The 20,870-nt window shown below is 39.0% G+C and overlaps 1 protein-coding gene and 2 long non-coding RNA genes across 13 annotated transcripts; 2 read left to right on the top strand and 1 right to left on the bottom strand.

The window, feature by feature from the left end:
• Positions 1 to 983: 983 nt before the first annotated feature.
• Positions 984 to 20,390, bottom strand: tpm3 (tropomyosin 3; the record flags this gene model as incomplete). 11 transcript variants are annotated; one of them, XM_083543785.1, is made up of 10 exons in its annotated part: positions 20,067 to 20,390; positions 19,526 to 19,651; positions 12,613 to 12,746; positions 11,872 to 11,989; positions 11,571 to 11,641; positions 11,272 to 11,347; positions 8,200 to 8,262; positions 7,982 to 8,051; positions 7,676 to 7,754; positions 984 to 2,206 (listed from the first exon to the last, which is right to left on the bottom strand). In XM_083543785.1, exons 1-10 carry the CDS (start codon positions 20,178 to 20,180, stop codon positions 2,044 to 2,046), a joined length of 1,014 nt encoding a protein of 337 aa, XP_083399911.1. In that variant the 5' UTR covers positions 20,181 to 20,390. The 11 variants fall into 11 exon arrangements, with proteins under 11 accessions (XP_083399911.1, XP_083399916.1, XP_083399913.1 ...); XM_083543788.1 differs by lacking the exon at positions 984 to 2,206 and adding an exon at positions 6,260 to 6,633 and having other exon boundaries at positions 20,067 to 20,388; XM_083543784.1 differs by lacking the exons at positions 984 to 2,206; positions 11,272 to 11,347 and adding exons at positions 6,260 to 6,633; positions 10,317 to 10,392 and having other exon boundaries at positions 20,067 to 20,387.
• LOC310727396 lies at positions 3,300 to 6,234 on the top strand. Its single transcript, XR_014534010.1, has 2 exons — positions 3,300 to 5,538; positions 6,117 to 6,234. It is a non-coding gene; the product is annotated as an uncharacterized lncRNA (long non-coding RNA).
• LOC310727389 lies at positions 14,649 to 18,060 on the top strand. The gene is made up of 3 exons (XR_014534003.1): positions 14,649 to 14,767; positions 16,959 to 17,852; positions 17,921 to 18,060. It is a non-coding gene; the product is annotated as an uncharacterized lncRNA (long non-coding RNA).
• Positions 20,391 to 20,870: the final 480 nt, after the last annotated feature.

The raw sequence follows: 20,870 nt of genomic DNA, 5'->3' as shown, positions 1-20,870 counted from the left end.
AATTCATCTAATGCATAAAAAATTGGGTGCATCTAGTGCACTTCACCTAGTGCACTTCATTTAGTGCACTTCACCTAGTGCACTTTATCTAGTGCACATTCACACCTCAAACTCGAATTCTTTGAGGAAAAAAAGGGGAAAAAACAATGGGAAGTGAAAATTCCCATTGAATTTTAATCCCAATTAAAAAGTTTAATTACTGTGCCACTACACTACAAGAAAGTAGTATTTGTACTACAGAATAAAATTGGTGGATTTTAGGTGTAAACGTCACATCACACAAAAACATTACTGATCAGCAGCTACAGCATATAGATTCTTTACAAAATGTTTGTTTGCCATGTCATTTGCATGCTGGAAAAGTTCCAGATTATTTGCATGTGCACCACAGACCAAGCCATTTTCCCTCACTCTAAGCCACACCCAACTTTCGAGACAGGCTATGATGGAGTCTGTTGCAAGGTTTTAGCCAATGAATAAGAAACAGAAATAGTTTTATGATGTAATTGTACAGTGTTAATTATATTCTTCCTGCTACTTAAAGTCACAAACTACACTAAATTGCCAGGTTTTGTACACCTGACCAAAAAGAACATTTCATTCCAGGTTTAGCTGAGAAGGTCTGGGTTGGAGTCAGTGGGGTTGAGGTGGTTAGTGCTCTTTCCTGCGAACCTGAATAAAACATCTTCGTGGAAATTTGCTTTGTGTTAAAACATGTGGTTCCACTGAAAGGCAAAGTCAAGGCCATACATGTCTAGTCTCCATAATATCGACTGTGCTAAAGATGGCTGTATTACAGATCTGGAAGTATATTAACAGAATGTCATGACTTCTGGTGTTCAGGTCTACAAAATGTATTGGCTAATGTTTTACATAATCAGACTTAACTGAATATAAAACTTGGTTTGGAAGTTGAGATTACTGCCAATTGCACAACATCTTATACTGTATTGCTTAAACAAAAACCATCGAAATCTTTCAGCTGTGTGCTATTGTTTTTTTATTTATAGTCCATATTTCAAATATTTTGTATTTGATATGCAGTTAAATGGAAATTGTTCTAAACTGCTTTACAAATATCTGATCCATTTAACACATTATTTGAAAAATAAAAGTTCATGGTAATTCTTGGAATATTGTGTGACATTCAAAACTATGGGTTTTATGAAAAAAAAAAAAAAATTATCACTTACACAGACAAAAACAAAGTGATCATATATGCAATTTGCACTTTTTCAGCAATGTAACTACTCTAAGGTCATAAAACATGGTGTCTGTTAGTGATGTTACTTTGGTGTGTGTAAAAATCGCTTGCTCCAGTTGAGAGCTTATTTTACTATTGCTCTATTAAAAGCAGGCAAGTAAAACCCATCACTGATATGTAGCTATTTCAGGCCCTGATGTTTGCTTTGAGCACTTAAGAGTGAACTGTTTCACATGTAGTGGTTCAAACAAGGCAAATGGGTTTTACTGCTAGAACAGTGACCAACATCACGCCTGGACACAACATATAATTGAATTAGAACGACACACGTGTGCGCACAAATTAAGGCTCATTTTGAAACCAGTCCATTTTGAGACATCACCCATAATAATGTCCCCAAAAGCCTGCAGTAAATGGTGTGATCAAAAGAGAAGAAAATCAGCGCAGACATTTACCACAGAGATAGAATTATAGTCAAAATAGCCTAAAAGTAGCAACCGGCTTTTAGAAATAAACTGAAGTGATCTGTGCCTAAGCTTTGTTACAAGCAAAGCAACACACACTGCACGCTTCAGATAAAAAAGCTCAGGGTTTTGGCACATGTGAATTAGCTCCAATAAAAAAAAAATAGTCTGACAAATCAAACTCACACACACTTTGTGGGAAATTAAACTCACACACACTTTGTGGGAAGAGTGGTGAACAGATCTGGAAGAGGAAAACATGGCACAAATTTTCTGAGAGCTTTGCTGCCAGAGCTGGTCGGTTCTGTGAGCTCAGCTTAAACAAAAAGTTGGGTAAAGAGAGCAGAAAGGGGAAAGAAGACAACTTTGGTCAAATTAGATAACTTGGAGTGAATTAGAGACATGAGATGAGTGTGTTGAAAAGGGGAACAAAGGAATATCCTGGTCCAGGATGTTCAGAAACTGTTCAGTTCGCTCAAGGTCTGGTCCAGAGTAGCGTGGATCTTGATGTTCTCCTCCTTGGCATCTTTTAGCTTTTCTGCAAAATGAGGACAGAGAAAAAAGAACTATCAGTTTCTGAACTACAGTCATCTACTTTATGCTAAATAAATACTTTAAAATAAATATTAAGAAAACCTGTTACATTAGAACGGTAATATAGTGAATATGAACAATAAACAGAAAATAGTTGATGGGGGAAAAAAGATAACGAGTTTCTGATCGGAGTTAAAAAGTAAAGTAAAGCACTAAGGGGCATTATGACAATTCATTTTAGTTTCATTCTTATTAACATGCATCCTACAGCCACAGAATGAGGAGCTGGTTAATTCTGGGGTAAAATTGGCTTAATTAATATTCATGGCAACTTGTAGACACCTTTTTATTTGACTCTTCTTTAACAATAACTGCTGTAACATAGCAAGTACAAAATGCTACTTTTAGATACCCAAACATTCGGGCACTACATCACTGCAGAGTCACACTCAAAAATATCATTATATATATATATATATATATATATATATATATATTTATTTTCATATATATAAAAGTAACCCAGATGCCTCCAACAAGAATTAAAACGTGCAGACACTGTACTTGTATTCTTTCTCTGCACAATGAATATTGTACTAACTGGGTAAATGGGCAAGGGTCGTTGTTTTGAAGAACACCCAGACTGGTCTGCTATGACAGGAAGCCACAGTAAATTAACCAGTAAGTGGTGCGCAAAAAAGCATCTCATCGGGTTCACAGAAACCTGTCTGTGTTTATATGATTTCTGTTGTAACTGGAGTTAGCGAGCTCTCCCTTCACCCAGACTCAACGCGTTACAACGGCTTGTATCTAAACAGTGGCCGACAAAGAAAGTCATTGTTCACTGTCTCCCTCCTTCCTTTCACAACTACAGTGGTACCTTGACCTACGAGTGCATTAATGTACGAGTTTTCCGAGGTACGAGCAGTCACTCTGTCGATTCCCCCCCACCGGCGTTTTCGTTAGCTCAAGGAAAATACACTGAATAAAACCTTATTATATCTTTACATACTCTTTTTTATTATTTTTTTATACAAGATTTGTTATTATAAAATGTATTTTCCTAATTTAATAACATGAAACATAAAAGCGGGGTGTCATTTTGAGGGTTGAAACGGATTAATGCCATTTTAAGTATTTTCAATATGAAAAACTGATTTGATGTGCGAGCAAATTGCGATACGAGCTCGTCCACGCAACGAATTAAACTTGTAGGTCAAGGTAACACTATTTTTCTCGGGAGTTTATCTTTTGTTATCATCGTGCACCACCGGTGGAAGTTTTTCTCCCGATGCCGTGCAGCTCAGAACACAGGTAAAGTGCGTTTTTTTTTCGTTTCCGTACGAAAATGTCTTTGGTCTAATGTTATGTCACTCAGTTTTTTGGCTTGAAGTTTGTGAAACCGGGAAAAACCCAGGAAAAATCCATATATTAGCCGCTTCGTTGTTAAGCCACGGGGTTTAAAACGTGGGAAAAAAGTATAGTCCGAAAAATACGGCGTTCGAGTTACTGTAGCCTTTCTGCGATGCTCATCAGACCCTTCTAATCAACAGAGCATTTATGGCAGAACTTCTTTAGTTTCATGCTCAGTCACTTACATCACATTTTTCCTTTTGTTTGATATGTACATTAACCAAAATGCTCCGTCTGTGATTTTATGCCTTGCGCTGCAGCCATATGAATGATTTATAGTTGCATGAAAATGACAGATGTACAGCATGTAGATTATACAGTAATAATTTGGCTGATGATGGTATCTGAAAACCAACAGAAGGATACACATGCATTTAAAAAGTAGTGAGACCCCCTTCACTTTTTTTTTTAATTTATGTAACAGCCTGATTTTTTTATTAATCTACACTCATTGACCCCTTAATGACAAAATAATCAGAAAAATTGACAAATGTCAAATTTTTTTGGAATAAAAAATAATAATAAATAAATACATAAAATAATCGCATGTACATAAGTTTTCAACAACATTGGAAACGTGTGCTCAGGTGCCTCTAATTTATTTAGCTTGTTGCAGATCTGTTTCTACACCTTGACTGGAGTCAATCTGTGGAAAAGATTATTGAATGGACATTATTTGGAAAGACACACACCTTTCTATAGAAGGCCTCACAGCTAACAATTCAGATCAGAGCAAAAACCAAACCATGAGGTCAGAGGACCTGTCTGTAGATCTCAGACACACGATTGTTGCAAGGCTACAAAAAATACTCCTGTGGCACTGAAGTTTCCAAAGAGCACAGTGGCATAATTCTCAAATGGAAGACGTGTGACACAACCAGGACTCTTCCAAGAGCTGCTCGCCCAACCAAACTGAGCAATCAGGGGAGATAGGCCTTAGTAAGAACCCGAAGGTCACTCTGACTAAGGTCCAGAGATCTGTGTGAGATGGGACAAAGTTCCAGAAGGACAAACATCACTGCAGCCCTCCAACAATCTGGGCTTTATAGCACAGTGGCTAGATGGAAGCCTTTCCTCAGTGAAAAACCCATGAAAGCTTGCTTGGAGTTTTCCAAAAGGCACCTGAAGAGTGTGTGGAAAAAGATTCTGTGGTCTGATGAAACCAAGATTGAACTATTCGGCCTCAATTCTAATTGATATGTCTGGAGGGAACCAGGCACCGCTCCTCACCTGCACAAAACCATCCCAACAGTGAAGCATGCTGTTAGCAGCATCATGCCAGGGTTTTTTCTGCAGCAGGGACTGGGAGACTGGTCAGGGTTCAGGGAAAGCTGAATGGAGCAAAGTACAGAGATCTCCTCAATACAAACCTGTTCCACAGCACTCAGGACTTCAGACTGGGCTGAAGGTTCACCTTCCTACATAATAATGACACTAAACACAGCCAAGACAACAGGAGTGGATTAGGGACGACTCTGTGAATGTTCTAGAGCGGCCCAGCCAGAGCCCTGACCTCAACTCTATTGAACATCTCTGTCCTGAAAGTGGCTCCACCAACGCTCAGCATCCAGAGAGGATTTGCCCTGAAGAATGGCAGAAAATCCCACAATCCAGGTGTGTAAAGCTCATCGTGTCAAACCCAAAAAGACTCGAGACTGAAACTGCTGCCAAAGGAGCTTCAACTAACTACTGAGTAAAGCGTCTGAATACTTATGGACATGTGATAATTTTTTTTATTATTATTATTTTGACTGATGGTTTTGGTTTTATCAGGCTGCAACACTGTGTGTGTGTGTGTGTGTGTTTACATATTTATATATAAATGAATGGCTGTCAGATTCTGTAGACTAAAATATACAGGAACAGGATTTTTGCTCTTGCAAGGTGATTAATCTGGTCTTTCTGTCTCTTACTCCAGAACAAGTACTGACACAACATACTGAGGATTAAAAAAAAAGTTAAAGGAAGTTTATATTGCAAAGTTTAGAAAATACCTGAATGTTTACAAAAAAAGAGAAGTTAATTTAAACTTTTGATGTGTTTATGCTCTTATTCTGAATTTTACAGCAAATCTAGGGTTATGATAAAAACATTATCTTAAATAATGAATGCAAAATTTAATCTGATGAACAAGTCAATAATTAGCTATTTATGCTGTGATGAATTTTCTACATGTGATAAATGTGTCCTTGAACAAATGCTCTAATTATAGTAGCGATTTCACCCCATTGATCTCACCCCAAAACAAATAAACCTCATTAATATTCTAACTTTGTCCTAAAACAGTAACTCACACCAGCTGTAACTCGAATCACAGGCTTGTTCCATGTTTCATTGTTTCTAAAGTAACATTAAAAATACTAAATAAGCCATATTCATTTTATAAAACTACAAATGGGCATTTCCTGTGGTATAAGAGGAATAAAACAATTTAGGAAACACATTACTGGTAATCAATCAACTTCTGCTTCATACGAGGCCATGACACTATTCTACAGTAGGACACCATCATGTTTTGTTCGTTCTTTATGAAGAAGTTACCAGTCCAGGAAGTCACATAGGACAATAAGAATATAACTGTGATGAACAAATGGAAAAGTTGCTAAAATTTTTTTTTTCTTCACAAAAAAGAGGGACACAGATATTTTAAACACAGCAACAGTTTGTTTCACCCCTCCCTTCATTCAGCATGTACAGAAAACATTGAAATACAGCCAGAAGACAAAGAAAAGAAAGACAGAAGATACAAACAGCACTGATGAATGAGAAAACAAGTTCAAGATCTTTATCAATGCCTGATATAATTACAATACAGTGGGAAAAGAAAAGACAGAAAACAAAGGCATCATAAATAATCGACAAAGCAGGTAAGAACAGAGGAACAAAAACCTGAAGATACAGAGAGATAACAGGAGGATGAAGTAGACAAGTGCGAGTCAGGATGGAGACATGGCCGAGAAGACCGAGCAAGATTTCTTGAAGAAAGCCAGTCAAGAATAAAGTCCAGAAAATGATCATCTGTAAACAAACAGGGATGATCAAAGCCTCATTACAAAGTTAAAACACTTCTCTTTTGTCTGCTCGTTTTCCACACAAACACACGTCACTTCACACCACACAACAGCAACATTAGGAAGTGTGTGAGTTCACAATCACATCGTAAGTGCAGAAAAGCATTTCAGCCAAGCAAGAAGTTACTACAGGTTATACCACAGCGCTGCGACATTTGGAATATCACTGACTTCAATTTCTCATTCGACTACTGACATTTCTAAAGCTGTAACCTGAAAAAGACGCACAATCGCATGTTCTCTCCGAGTCAGTGATGTTTTTGACCAGTCTCCAACAGTGCCAACTCTTTGCATCAATCAGAAGTAAAGCTGTCACGATATTTTGACAGAGGAAAGTCCTTTTCTCAATATTTCTCAATAATATGATGCACTGCTTTATTTTGCCTTATTAACCTAAAAATAGAAACCAAATCAGGAAACGTTTATAAACGTGACAACAGGACTGAACTCCTTTTACTAAATTTAACCATAAGTGGTTAAAAAAGTGTGATGTATTTTTTATTAATGAAGAATTGTATTTGATGACTAATTGCTGTGGTATAAGAGAAATAAAAGGACATGCGGCTAATAAAAATAAATCTTTTTGAAGCTTCACCACCACATTGTTTATAAATTGTGTATGACGCATGACTTGTCTTGTTTTATCGCTCAGGTAGTTACGATTCTGGCATTTTTGCTTTCAGTGGATTTTTCATGTGTCATACAGGCAAAAACTCCATGCAGTGTTTTTAATCATAAACAGTGAGTTAGCAGCTCTTAAGCACCACAAACACACACACACACAACTTAAATCAATCTAATATTACACTTGCAGTGGCACTTTAAACCAAAGCCCAACACACTGCATTTCTGCATCCACTATGAAAAAAGGCACAAACACGCGACTCAATTGGGTGCTGAGTCTCAGGCACTACAGTGGCACATGGGCATCTGAAATATCAAGCATGTGCATGTGTGTACACACAAAACACACAAGGCCAAGTAATTACATAGAGGTCATGTCGTTGAGGGCGTGATCCAGCTCTTCACTAATGGCCTTGTACTTGAGTTTCTGAGCATAAAGCTCATCTGTTTACAGAAAAATAAGAAAGGAACAGAAAATGTAACACCAAAAAGGCAAAGGCAAATTCAGATCTGGAGGAAGCATTGAGATAAAAAAAAAAAAAAAAAAAAAAAAAAAAAAAAAAAAAAAATACAATTATGACCTTTGAGAAAGGAAACGCAAAGTAAAGAACATAAGGTGAATGAGAAGAATAGACATCTCTAACTTATGGATAGGGTTCAGAACTTCTTACCTTCCAGGTCATCGATGGTCTTTTCCAGCTTTGCTACAGACCTCTCAGCAAACTCAGCACGAGTCTCAGCCTGATAAATCACACACACACACACACACACACACACACACGCGCGCGCGCACGCACGCACAAAAAGAAAAAAAAAGAAAAGAAAAACCAATGTTAACTAAAGTTAAGTGAGACTAATGATTTTTTTTTTAAGAACTAGACCAGCGAACCTCCTTCAGCTTATCAGTCAGGATTTTGATCTCCTCCTCATATTTGTCTTCCTTCTGAGAATACTGGAGACATAAGAAAGAAGAAAAGCCACATCACTATGCCATCGAAATAACCGTATAAATATTTGTTTAGAAATCTGTTTTAGTTGAATGATTTCAGTTGCTCACACAGACACAGTAACAAGTGCTTCTGCATGGAAACCTGAACTCTAAAACAAAAGCCCCCTTGAGGCAGGCTGATTGTTCAGGAGGAAAAAGAAGGCGTTTTGTTCTTAACCTTTCTGCAACGCCAGATCTTAAACAGATCAGGACATGTGCATAAGAATGTGGCTGTAACAGCAACAACGCAGTAGGTACGACGCAGGAGAACAGTCGTCAACAGAGAACATCAAGCCTGTACAGAATACACGTCCTTGCAGGGTGACTCATTATTGTTTTAATGCCAACTGCACAAAACAGGTACTTAGCATTTCTCTATTGCCTCATTTTTACCACTAATATACATAAAGCTAAACACCAGTATACCAGTGTCGCTGAGCTCTTAAATCTGAGACCTTTAAGAGATCATCAAATTGTTATGTACATGAAATAGCAGACTGCAAACAACTTCCTGAAGTGTAAAAACACACCCATGTACACTGTGCCACGTCCCACACCTTGGCACGCATTTACTCGGGACATAACGGCGAGGTCTGCTGTGTGTTATTTCTTATACAGAACTGTTTATAAAATAGTATCAATTGTAACATAAAAGCTGTACCAAATACTGAGATTTTAATAAACCTCATTAGATACAAGTTCATTTGCAACAAAGTCTGCTCATGTGATCCAGCAATGCTATGCATTCCCACGTAAACTCACGCACATATTTAAAACAAGGTACAAACACTGTAACCCATGCACAATGTCCGAACCCCATGTACCCCATTCCCGCAGTTCCTGAGGGAATCTTGTGATCAGACACATTAGCATCAGATCAGATTACTGTAGGCATTACTGAGAACCTTTAGTACTCCAGACTATATGCATTGCTCTACACTTCTTTCCATTTCTGTGTAGAAGCAGCAAAACAGCTCATGGTGGGAATGTAGAATTTGCTCACAGGCATCACTGCTATTTATCAATAGCTCAAATACATAATTTTCCATTCTGATCATTAATAGTGAACCTCACATTAATTTATTAGCTTATGATGCTCCTAAATCAATTACCTTAATAAAAATGCAACACTTGAATAATGCATTAATGAATCATTAGGTCTAGTTACAAAATATGTGTGTAAATACCGATACATGCATTTAAATATTTCAATGATTTTGTACCTACAGACAGCTGTTGCATAATTAGAACTCAATGATTTAGATTTTGTTTTGTGTTTACAAAGTAATTACTAGCTGTTTTGGTGAGGAATCTTCAGGGCTGATTTAATAAAACATGTAAGCCTGCAAAGCCTCATGTAAGTCATATTCGCTTGAATTAGTGTGAACATGTCATAGCTGAGGTTCATCTATGAGATGATTGAGCTAATTGCAGATTGAGCTAATTGACTTTTAAGGCAAGTTTAAGTGATGCAATTACAAATGTTCCTGGATTTTAGGAGCTAATTTCACACCCAGAACAAAGCTACACTTGACTTCTGAGAGAGAGGAGCTCTGGATAAACTGATTAGTGACTCAGGATTAGCACTCACTTCTCTCCTTTTGATTCGACTCCATAAAGCTCAGTGTTTTGTGAGTGAACGTTTGACATTTCAGTGTGAATGTGAAACAGCTGCACAACCAAGAAAAGGCCACTTGTGAAGGAATATGATCAATTTACATCCACATGAGTGTACAGGAGTTCCTGAGTGTGAAATCGAATGGATTTGATTTGAAGGAAAAGGAAGGAGGGTATGATGACTCATATACCACCCTAGACATATTATTGTACACAGTACAGCATTTCCCATTCTAGCAGTTATGATCAATGTGCTGCTCTCGTAAGAACAAGGACGTGAGCTAAGAAGGGTTTACAAGCTTTGTGTTTGTTATTTGTATAATAGAAAATAAAAAAGGTTCATGAGATACCAACACACAAACAATGTTCCCCAAAAGGCTAAAGCAACACACACTCCCTACCTTCTCAGCCTGAGCTTCCAGACTCTTTAGATTGTTGGTGACATTTTTCAGCTCCTCCTCCAGTTCAGCACACTTACTGAAAGCAGGATGAGCATTTTGATTTTTGGATAAGCAGCAAGAACAGAAAGGGGAAAAAGAGGAGAAAAGAGCATGAAGGAAAAAATAAACAAGGAAATAAAGCTTTTGCAAAGTCAGTGAAGAACAAAGTTTAGAGGTGGACAGAAAGAAGAACTGCAGTTAATAAAAAAGGAAAGGTAGCAATGTGAAGTGACAATGTGAAGCTTTTTATTATAATTATTTTTTTACATCTACAAGAAACTAAAGAGAAATCTACATGTGCATATTTACTGGGTGAAAAGGCAAAAGTCCTACAACTACGGTATAAACTGCACATATTTAGATGTTCAGCTGTGTGAGTGGTTGGCAAGTGCATATTGTAACGATGGTAATGTAGCACTTGTTCATGCTTGTTCATGCTGGCCAGGTTCATAATCAAAACAATCATGCACACAGAGAATGCTGGCTGCAACAGTGTTAGCCCAGATCAGGTAGAAAGAAAAGAATGAAACAGACTGAAAGCTACAGAGAATAGCAGAGATCAAAGTTGGCCATGGATGGAGGAGTCTGTTTGACTTTTTTAGCTTGACTTTAATAATTTAAAAATTTGTATACTTTTTTAAATATATATATATAATTTTTTTTTTTTTTTTTTTTAAGTATAAAAATATTTTTTTTAAACCTGTTTTTATTTTTATATATATATATATATATATATATATATACACACACACTATATATATATATATATATACATATATATATATATATATATATATATATACACACACACACACACACACACACACACACACACACACACACACACACCAGCCACCCCCCCACCCCCAAATTAGACATCCCCAGTGTACACACTCAGCACATGTAGCACTTCTACCTTGTTCTCAGAAGCATGCAGGGTCTTCAGTGTTTGGTCCAGCACCCTTAGCTCCTCCTCAAACTGCTTCTTTTTACTGTTAGTTTAGTTCGAAGGAAGCAACAGGGATCAAACATGCACAAAAACAAAGGGGATAGTTGAGGACACAGGGGAAAATTCAGGTTATGATCAAGCATTCCTTTCATCATGCAATTGCAGGAATTTTCCACATGCCTTAATGATCCAGCTTTATTAAAATCACTGTACTGATAAAGTGCAGTTGATAGAAAAGTTTGTCTGTTTAAAGATGTATGACTCACGCCTCTGCGAGCTCAGCTCTCTCCTCAGTACGCTCCAGCTCTCCCTCAACGATCACCAGCTTACGAGCCACCTGTACACACACACACACACACACACACACACACACACACACACACACACACACACACACACACACACACACACACACTCAGAACTTCTTACTGTGGAAATCTGCAACACCATCCATGTGCTGTACGAGTGTGAGCATTGAGCACTTCATCGAAAACATTCTTCAGTTCAGTAGTGTTTGTCCATATTGTATAATCAAGTCGGGGGCAGGTATGCATGAATGCTGCTCACCTCCTCGTACTTGCGGTCGGCCTCCTCTGCAATGTGCTTGGCCTCCTTCAGCTGGATCTCCTGTAACTCCATCTTCTCCTCATCCTTCAGTGCCCTATTCTCAATCACTTTCATGCCTCTGTGTTACAGACAGAAAAACAGAGTCTGCATTTTCTTAAACTGATTCACCAAGTTTATGTTCACACCTGGCGTTAACATGCATCCTGGACCTTCTCGCTGTAAGTGAACAGGGTCTAAAGTGTCTGAGTACCACCATGATTGAATCACTTAAATACATTCAGAGAAGGGCTATGTGGTATATGATAATGTAATATCCATGATACCGCAGTGAAGGTGTCTCAGTGGATCCTAAGAAAAATAAATCAACCGTGTCCTAGCTGGAAAAATACATTACCATTGAGAGACAATTGGGAAATTGTGCTGAACTCTAGATTTCTCCATCGCTACTCTAATGGATAAAACAACAAACAAACACCGAAGACACAAATGTGGCTGTTTGTTTCTTCATCTCATTGGTAATTTGTCTGTAAGTTTCTTTAACAGTTGACATCATGTCATTCTCTTTGAAGAAATTATCACATCTGATGACTGGAGACATTTTCATGATGCCAGGTGTGAATGACTGTCAGAGACCTGGATGTGTGCACAGATGCCTCGTAAAGTGCTAATAACCACGTGTGTGTGTGTGTGTGTGTGTGTGTGTGTGTGTGTGTGTGTGTGTGTGTGTGTGTGTGTGTATACCTCTCACTCTCATCTGCTGCTTTCTCTGCCTCTTCCAGTTTTTGTAAAGCTGTAGCCAGTCTCTCCTGAGCTCTGTCCAGCTCCTCCTCAACCAGCTGGATACGCCTGTTCAGAGAGGCCACCTCCGCCTCAGCCTACCACACACACACACACACACGACATTTCACATAATCATTTAATGAAAGAGTGAGTAGAAAAAGCAGGAGAATATAAGAAAGACCTACAAAGCAGAGGTAGAAGAACCAAACATATTGTCAGGTTCTCAACTCTAACCCAGGAGTTCAAACACAAGCGTCAACACATCAGCTCATTGTGAAGACTCCCAGTTCACATTGGTGTCTTCAAGCTGGAAGAACACTACAAAGTGCAGGACAGGAGGCTCTCCTTGAAGAAAGTCAGGAACTTGTGATTGAAATTAATCAAATGACCAGTGAAGGGACATGGAAACACTTGCACACATTTTGACTTGAAGGAACTACCGAGTTAAACAGTTTGTTGTGCAGCTACTTTACTGATCAAAAATGTCCACAGCAGTCAGTTTATTTAAAATAAACACACTCTCTCTATTCATGATGAGGGATCGGGAACAGGAAACTACCTGAAACCAATCTTTACAAAAGATAATAATCATTAGAAAAGATCCATTTGAGATGTATGTGTTTGTAGGAGAAGCAGTGTGAAGCACACACATTCTCATCGCGTTACTGGGTTCTGCCGGATGTGACGCAATCGCTCTCAAAGACTGGCGTTTCGCTCCTAATAAGGCAAGAGGAACTGTGAAGTCCAAGGAGGTGAGCTCATCACGGAGAAAGTGCATTGAAAACCGACCAGGAGGCATCTCAGACATTCCTAAAAGCATTTCTACTGTCTGAAGAGTGCTAAAGGAAAGGTGAAAGACCCGAGAGAACATGAAAACGCCTCGAAGTGTCATGGCGCACCTGGGCTCCAGGGGCTCGCGCTCAGGTGTCTTATGAGGTCCTGAGGCAGAACATAAACGAGGTGATGGAGCACCACCACGACTGAGCCAAGTGCACACACCGGAAACGTAGAAAACATCCAAACTGATAACTTCATAAAAAGAGGGGAAGAAACACGCGGATTCGTTTCGGAAACAGAAGAGCACCGAACACGCAGAAATGCTCCGGTGCTTTCTAAAGCTCAATGTGATCAGGAGCTCGGGGTTAAACTTCTACACTGAAATAAAGCTCCTGCTGTCTGCACGATGCTGCCTCCAAAATCTCAATTTCTCCAAAGGGCGTTGATCTGCAGGCTCTGAGCTGACAATTCGGTTTTACATCCATAACCCGAGATCATTGAGGATTTGTGAATATTAGAAAAGAGTGGTGTTAAGGTTAGGGTAGATGTTACCTGCTCTCGAGCGCGCTTCTCCTCCTCGACCTGCCTCTGCAGAAGCTCAGCTCTTTCCTCTGCCTCGTCCGCTTGCTGTTGCAAAACTTTGATTTTTCTCTTCACCGCGTCGATGCTGTTTGTTCCGGCCATTTTAATGAGATTTCCCTTTTTCTTTCTTTATAAAGTGTGGGATTTCGGGCTCGGGCTTTGCTCGTGTCTTCCTGAAGCTGAGGAGCCTGTGTGTAGAGTGATGAGACTTGGGGAGGGCTGGAGAACAAACCAACGCCCCGCCAACGAGTCACACTTGTAGATGCAGCAGTAGTTCTGAAGGAAGAGCAGGAGGTTCTTCAGCAGGGGTTCTGTGAGTGTCGCAAATAATCACACGTAAAAACCTGGTGTTTCGACACTGCCTTCTTCACATGAAGGATGAGCAGGAAACAGTAGGACGTGGCACGTTATCCAAATTCACAGGCTTCCGCTTGTAAAGTTTCTTCTCTTCTCCACACCGGCTCCGGTTTTCACCAAAAAACATCAACTAATGATTTAGACGGAAAAAAAACTAAATCTGCTTCTACTGCAGAGTTTGGACGACTATCTCAACTCTATCTTTAGTTTTTGTTTTCCAGCCTACTTCCGGTTCCCTCTACAAAGCCCGAGCCAGATCACTAAGCACTTTCTGCTCCTGCTGATCCTGGATCAGGTATCTGAGTGTAGAATCCTGATTGGCCAATCTGCGAATCCCACGCGTCCAGGTAGATGACGTCATGGCGAGAAGTTAAGTCGACATTCCAGACCGCTCCTTAAGGTGTGGCTTAAAGCTGCACGCGACACTCCGCGGTACAGCTGTTATTTCCATCACTGGCTCTGTGTTCTTTCTTTACGTTTTTAACACAAAATTCACACACACCTTTTTTGTTGAAATAATATCTGCTACGGGTGTGTCCTCAGCCTTCAGAACTCCACACCTGAGGGTTGCTTCACTTTTATCTTTTTCTCTTGCAAAACAAACCTGGATGCTGAAACATACTGTACCTACTGATGGCTAATGCTCATCACCACCTGCAATAGTCTTCTAATGCCTTAAGACCTGCCCAAGTCTGAATCACACCCTTCTTGCTAAATCCATGTTGGTCTGAGTACTAAATATTAAGACTATCAACAATATTTAACTGTATTCATGTTCATTGCTGTTGTGTTATGAGTGTAAAAGTCCTCCTTTTCCATTTCTCTGGAGTAAAAGTATAAAAGTTCCGTCTCCTGAAAGGATTTCAGTATGAACAGTAAAAGGAGTGATGTAGGAGAACTCTATATGAATGATGGATGCAGTTCAGTGTTCCATTCTCCTGCACATCAGACTTTTATAAGGAGAGAGTTTCTATAGTTACACACACACAGTGAGAGAACCTGCACTCCACACACTCTCAGCAGAACTGTGGGGTTACGCTGGTGCTCTCACCACAGCTTCTCCTTTAACATTCCTCATGCTCTCACTTCATAGTAGTGAGGAACTCTGTGGTTTTCTGACATGAAGTGGAGTCATGAAATTTTATCCCTTTCACTTGATTTCTTAATGCCACATCCTGTACCTTCATTAGTAACTTATTATTACAGTGAAGGAGAAATAAATCTAGAATGTCGTTACAAAACATACATATGTGTTAAAAAATACACATAAAAGCTGAACTCAGCACAGATGGTCTATCACAGGGCACCACACACACTGATCTGCTCATTCACAGCTAAGGGAAATATATCTTTCCCAGTCCATCTACTGGCATGTTTTTAAAAAGTTTGAGGAAATCAGACAATCCAGAGGGAAGAACATGAAGTTTACTGGAGCTGCAGCGCAGCAATGCTTTTCTCTGCACCAGTCCCAACGGCAGCTTGTGCAACTTTAACTTATAGACAGCAAAGTAAAATCAACACTGAAGCAGTGGAAATGTACTTATCACATCCTGTAACTCCTTCCTGTTTCCTTTCATCGCTGTTCTGTTGTCACCGCGAAGTTGTGTAGATGGTTTTATTACTACAGGCACAGCAGCAGATGGAGACAGTGTGTCACTTACCCAATTCTGTACTTTAACTGTTAGATTTTGTGAGTCATAAAGATAGAAAAATGTCACATCTGATAATTAATGTAGTGTTTTACTCGGTTGTTGCCACCTCTAATCTTAACACAGCAGGGCACACATACAGTACATTCTTTTTCCTGTCTGTGTATGAGGATTTCCTTTAGGTTAATCTATTGCACTATATTATTTAGTATATTGTTAGCATAATTGCCTATAAGTGTAAGAGGATTTCCCAAACGACATTGTGTGTTTATTTTATGAAAACTGTAAGCATAACGTTTGAATATACATCTTTATCTTCTTCTTTGAGCTGATCCCATTAGGGGGCGCCACAGCGGATCATGTGTCTCCATACCCCCCTGTCCACTACATCTGCCTCCTTGTGAATTTATATCAATATGACAAATTAGGTTGATGTGCATTACTATAATCACACCAGTAGATGGCGCGTTACAACAAGGCAAGAGTTTATGACCAGTTTTGAGTATGCCACATTTTAATCTCTAGTCAAATATTTATTCATTAAACAGCAGCTGTTAAGAATTACTAATAACTGTTAGAGTGTCATCATTGCCCTTACGTACAATTTGCATACAACTGACCCAATGTAATGTTCATTAAACCCTCATTCTTCACACTGGATCAATGGGCTTCCTGGGACCTTTCACAGTGAGGCAGATATATATCCTAATTTCCAGTCTTTTACAGGACAACAGACACACCAACAAACACACATTCACACCATGGAGGCAACTTGTGTGCCTTAAAACTGAATAATTAGCTGGTATTTAGCTGGCATTATTGTCAAATAATATGGACATGACCATCACACCCAGATGTTCCCCAATCTGCTGGTTGAAAACACACAGTTGTCTAGGTTATCTTTGTATGCTAAAGAATAACAACTTTCTTTCACTTTAACAGAGAGATCCATGCCTAGAACAAGTGTCATGCAGAGATCCCTGACCTTCAACCTCACTCAACACCTTCAGGATGAACTGAACCTGGAAAATGAGGACACATAACTTTGAATGCTGTTTGTTAACTTCAGGAGAACACATGGTGATCACTCCCTGCTGAATAAACAACAGCTCCTCCATAGTGTCATTTTATTATAGGGACAATTCATTTGACTATCACAGATCTTCTGTCCTGGTTTGTGCTGCAGTGTCCCTGTGTCTAATGTATCACTGTCTTATGTTGTTGTTTTTGCACTGAATGTCACACACATACATTTGATCTTCTGTGCTTTATGCTACTTTTCATTTATTTATGTTGTCTGATGGAGCACCTTAGTCCTGGGGGAATAATGTTTTGTTTCACTGTGTATTGTATTGTATAAGTTTGAATGACAATCAAAGCCGACTTGACTTAAAATACCAACTCTTTCGTAGACCTTCTCACCAAACAACATTCATGAAGCTGACTGAACACAAAAGCCAGTCTCTAAAATTTGGTAGAAATCCTGCCCAGAAAAAAAGAAAATGGGTTTTTAGTACGTATTCATATCTATGGTTTTGAAATAAGATTTTGAAGGACAGTTTTGCTTGTTTGTTCACTTCATTTTGTATATATTGTTGGATTGCAGTATCAATAGGCACGGGTGCAACTGCACATTTGCTAAAGGGTATGCACGATCATGGTTAATGCCCCTCTCCCCCTCCCAAAAAAAGAGGGGTAAAAACTCACAAACACAATTTTTATTCTGCACCAGTGATTCTAATTCAATTAATTTTAGTTCAACACAGGAAAACATTGTGGAAAAGTTCAATGAGGGTGAGGTTAGGCAAGATACTGTGTGTGTGTGTGTGTGTGTGTGTGTGTGTGTGTGTGTGTGTGTGTGTGTGTGTGTGTGTGTGTGTGTGTGTGTGTGTGTGTGTTCACAGTAGCGACAGCTAGTAGCCAAGCTAATTATATCAACAATTGCTCATCAGTTCACAGGATACAAGGAATGTTCTTCACCTCCAAGTCCCAAACATACACCAAATACTTGAGCTGATATATGAATAGACCATATATATATATATATATATATATATATATATATATATATATATATATATATATATATATATATATATATATATATATATATATATATATAGTTAGTTAGTTAGTTAGTTAGTTAGTTAGTTAGTTTGTAGTTTTATGGAAGCTGTTGTACCGACTATAAGCTGTGTTTTGATTACACTGCCCTTCATCTCTCACACCTCTCACACTATACATTATTCCTCCTAGTGACTCAGGTCTCTATTTAAACATTCTTTCATGGGGGCTTCACCGCATGTGGCACAGTCAGTCTGTCAGCCTTGTGCATGGAGACAAGTGCCAAAATCTGATGTGCTAAGATGTCCCTGATAGCTCTTGGAAACTGTCTTATGTTACTGTTAAAACTATAGATTTTGTAATAGCAGATGATAAGAACTTGGAATTACTGGTTGGTTTAAAAAAAGAATTGAAAGGACAGCTGTAGAATTAGCACTTTCTCAGCTTTCAATTAGAGGAGAGCTGATGGTCCTGGTGACTATTTGCATCAGTGAATGTTATAAATCTTTCTGGAATGACCCTGAACACTGTGTGTCTCTGATTAAGAACAGTGGATTTAACTATGTACTCATTTCTATTCACATACATTACTGCTTACATTTCAGAAAATCTCTCTCTCTCTCTCTCTCTCTCTCTCTCTCTCTCTCTCTCTCTCTCTCTCTCTCTCTCTCTCTCACACTCACTCACTCACACTCACACACACACACACACACACACACACACACAGTTCTCTCAGTTCAAAACCCCTTGCATTTTCTTTACACATAACTTGGAGGCCAGACATTATGACAACAGGTGGGTCTACTATATCCAGACCTCTGATGGAACAGTTAATCATGAGGGTGGAAACAAAAGAGGAGAACAAAAAAATACAGCTATGATTTAATGACTACTGTAACTAATTTTAGCAACTGCACACATGCCTAAAACACAATCTCTGTGAAGAAGTTCATTAACATGGTGTAAACAGAACAGTTAGGAATGTGAAAGTGGTGAATTTATGTCACGAAATATTCAACAAATGTGGTCAATTATTTTAAACCAATCATTAAGAGGCTAATTTTCGTTGTGTAATTTTAAACAATAGAAATGTGTGTTTACAGTAAAACCTGTGACCAGCTCTTTGGTAAACTAGACACAGAGACTTGTTCCTCAGATTTCCTCCATTTAAAAGCCAGAAAGGTCTTATAACTTTCCAGTCTTAGTATTAAATAACATTTGCTGTCACCTTTGTGGCACTTAGTAGTATGAAACAAAATATGAACATGGCAAGAGGAGAGCACAAGGACAAAGGGTGGGTAGGGGACATAGTTGATGTCAGAGTCCAAAAAGGAGAAGAGACAGAGGCAGCTGAGCAGGAACAAAGGGACTGAATTATTCACAGTGGGGGGGTGGGAGGTGTCTGGACTATGTGGTATTGTGTGTTTATGCTTGTTGTCACTCACATCAGCAGCCTTCTTCTCAGCTATCTCCAGTTTCTCCTGTGCATCCTTCAGGGCCTCTGAATACTTATCAAGCTCATCCTCAGTTGACTTCAGCTTCTTCTGCATCTGAATCAACTCATCTTCATGCTGGTGGACAGAGAGAAGAGTGGAAGATAAAAAAAAAGTGAATATTTATCACTGACATAATGATGCAGTAAGACCCGTCCATGTCCTTCATGAGTTTAAATGTATTACAACCCCACAATTTTTTTACAGCTCCTATTCCATTTCATACTGAGCTTCAACTTCTCAAACAGCTTCAAATTGCATAAGTCCATTATAGCCATGAAATTCTTCCAATTTCATTTATGTATGTATTTGTAAATTTTCTCGAGACAAATTGCCAATATGCTAGAGATGCTGTTAACCAAACCTTAACCAAACCCTCTCTCTCTCTCTCTCTCTCTCTCTCTCTCTCTCTCTCTCTCTCTCTCTCTCTCTCTCTCTCTCTCTCTCTCTCTCTCTCTCTCTCTCTCTCTCTCTCTCTCTCTCTCTCTCTCACCTGTTTGCTTCTTTCCTCAGCTGCTTTCCTGTCGGTCTCAGCCTGCTCTGCCTGGTCCAGAGCGTTCTCCTTATCCAGCTTCAACATCATCATCTTCTTCTTGATGGCCTCCATCTTAGCTGTGGTGAGTGATGCTCAAAAAATTAGTTACAAATTTAAAAAGTGGTCAAATGAGGAGTGAGGTGATTATTAAAAAGCTTATGGCTATCGAATAAAAAGATGGAACTTAAAGCCTTTGACAAAGATGTTGAGAACAAGAGGAAGAAAAAAAAGATGGGAGTGAAGGAGAAGGAGCCCAAACTCAGCAAGAGATAAAGGGAGGGCCTTTATATCAGGGGCTCCCCCCCCAGCTCAATTCCTCCATGACCCTTTTATTGCCCCACCCAGGTCTTTGTCCATGTAGCTACCTAATACAGGCATATTCTTATTATAACCTTATTAATAAGATAATTCTGTTTTGTTCAAACTTGAAATGTTGATAAGGTTAGTGTATGAGGATTTCTTCTTATATGTTCTTTCAAATATAAGTGGAATAATTACTTATTACATGTAATAAGTGAAACAAAAGAAAGAATTCAGGGAGGGGGAGGCAGTATACTATAATAAGACAAAGGCCATTTGTGACAGGCACAGGTGTGTGTGTGTGTGTGTGTGTGTGTGTGTGTGTGTGTGTGTGTGTGCGTGTAAGCCATTCTAGGTCATTCAATACATTTATGTTGTGTCAGTTAACACACTGACTGTTGTATCCCTCGGTGTCTGGTGTGACCATTCAGCATTCAGGAAAGAGATTATCTGTAGCCAGTT

The sequence above is a fragment of the Silurus aristotelis genome, assembly GCF_946808225.1.
Source record: "Silurus aristotelis genome assembly, chromosome: 6".
NCBI classification, from domain to species: Eukaryota; Metazoa; Chordata; class Actinopteri; order Siluriformes; family Siluridae; genus Silurus; species Silurus aristotelis.
This window is presented reverse-complemented; position numbering and strand designations above follow the sequence as displayed.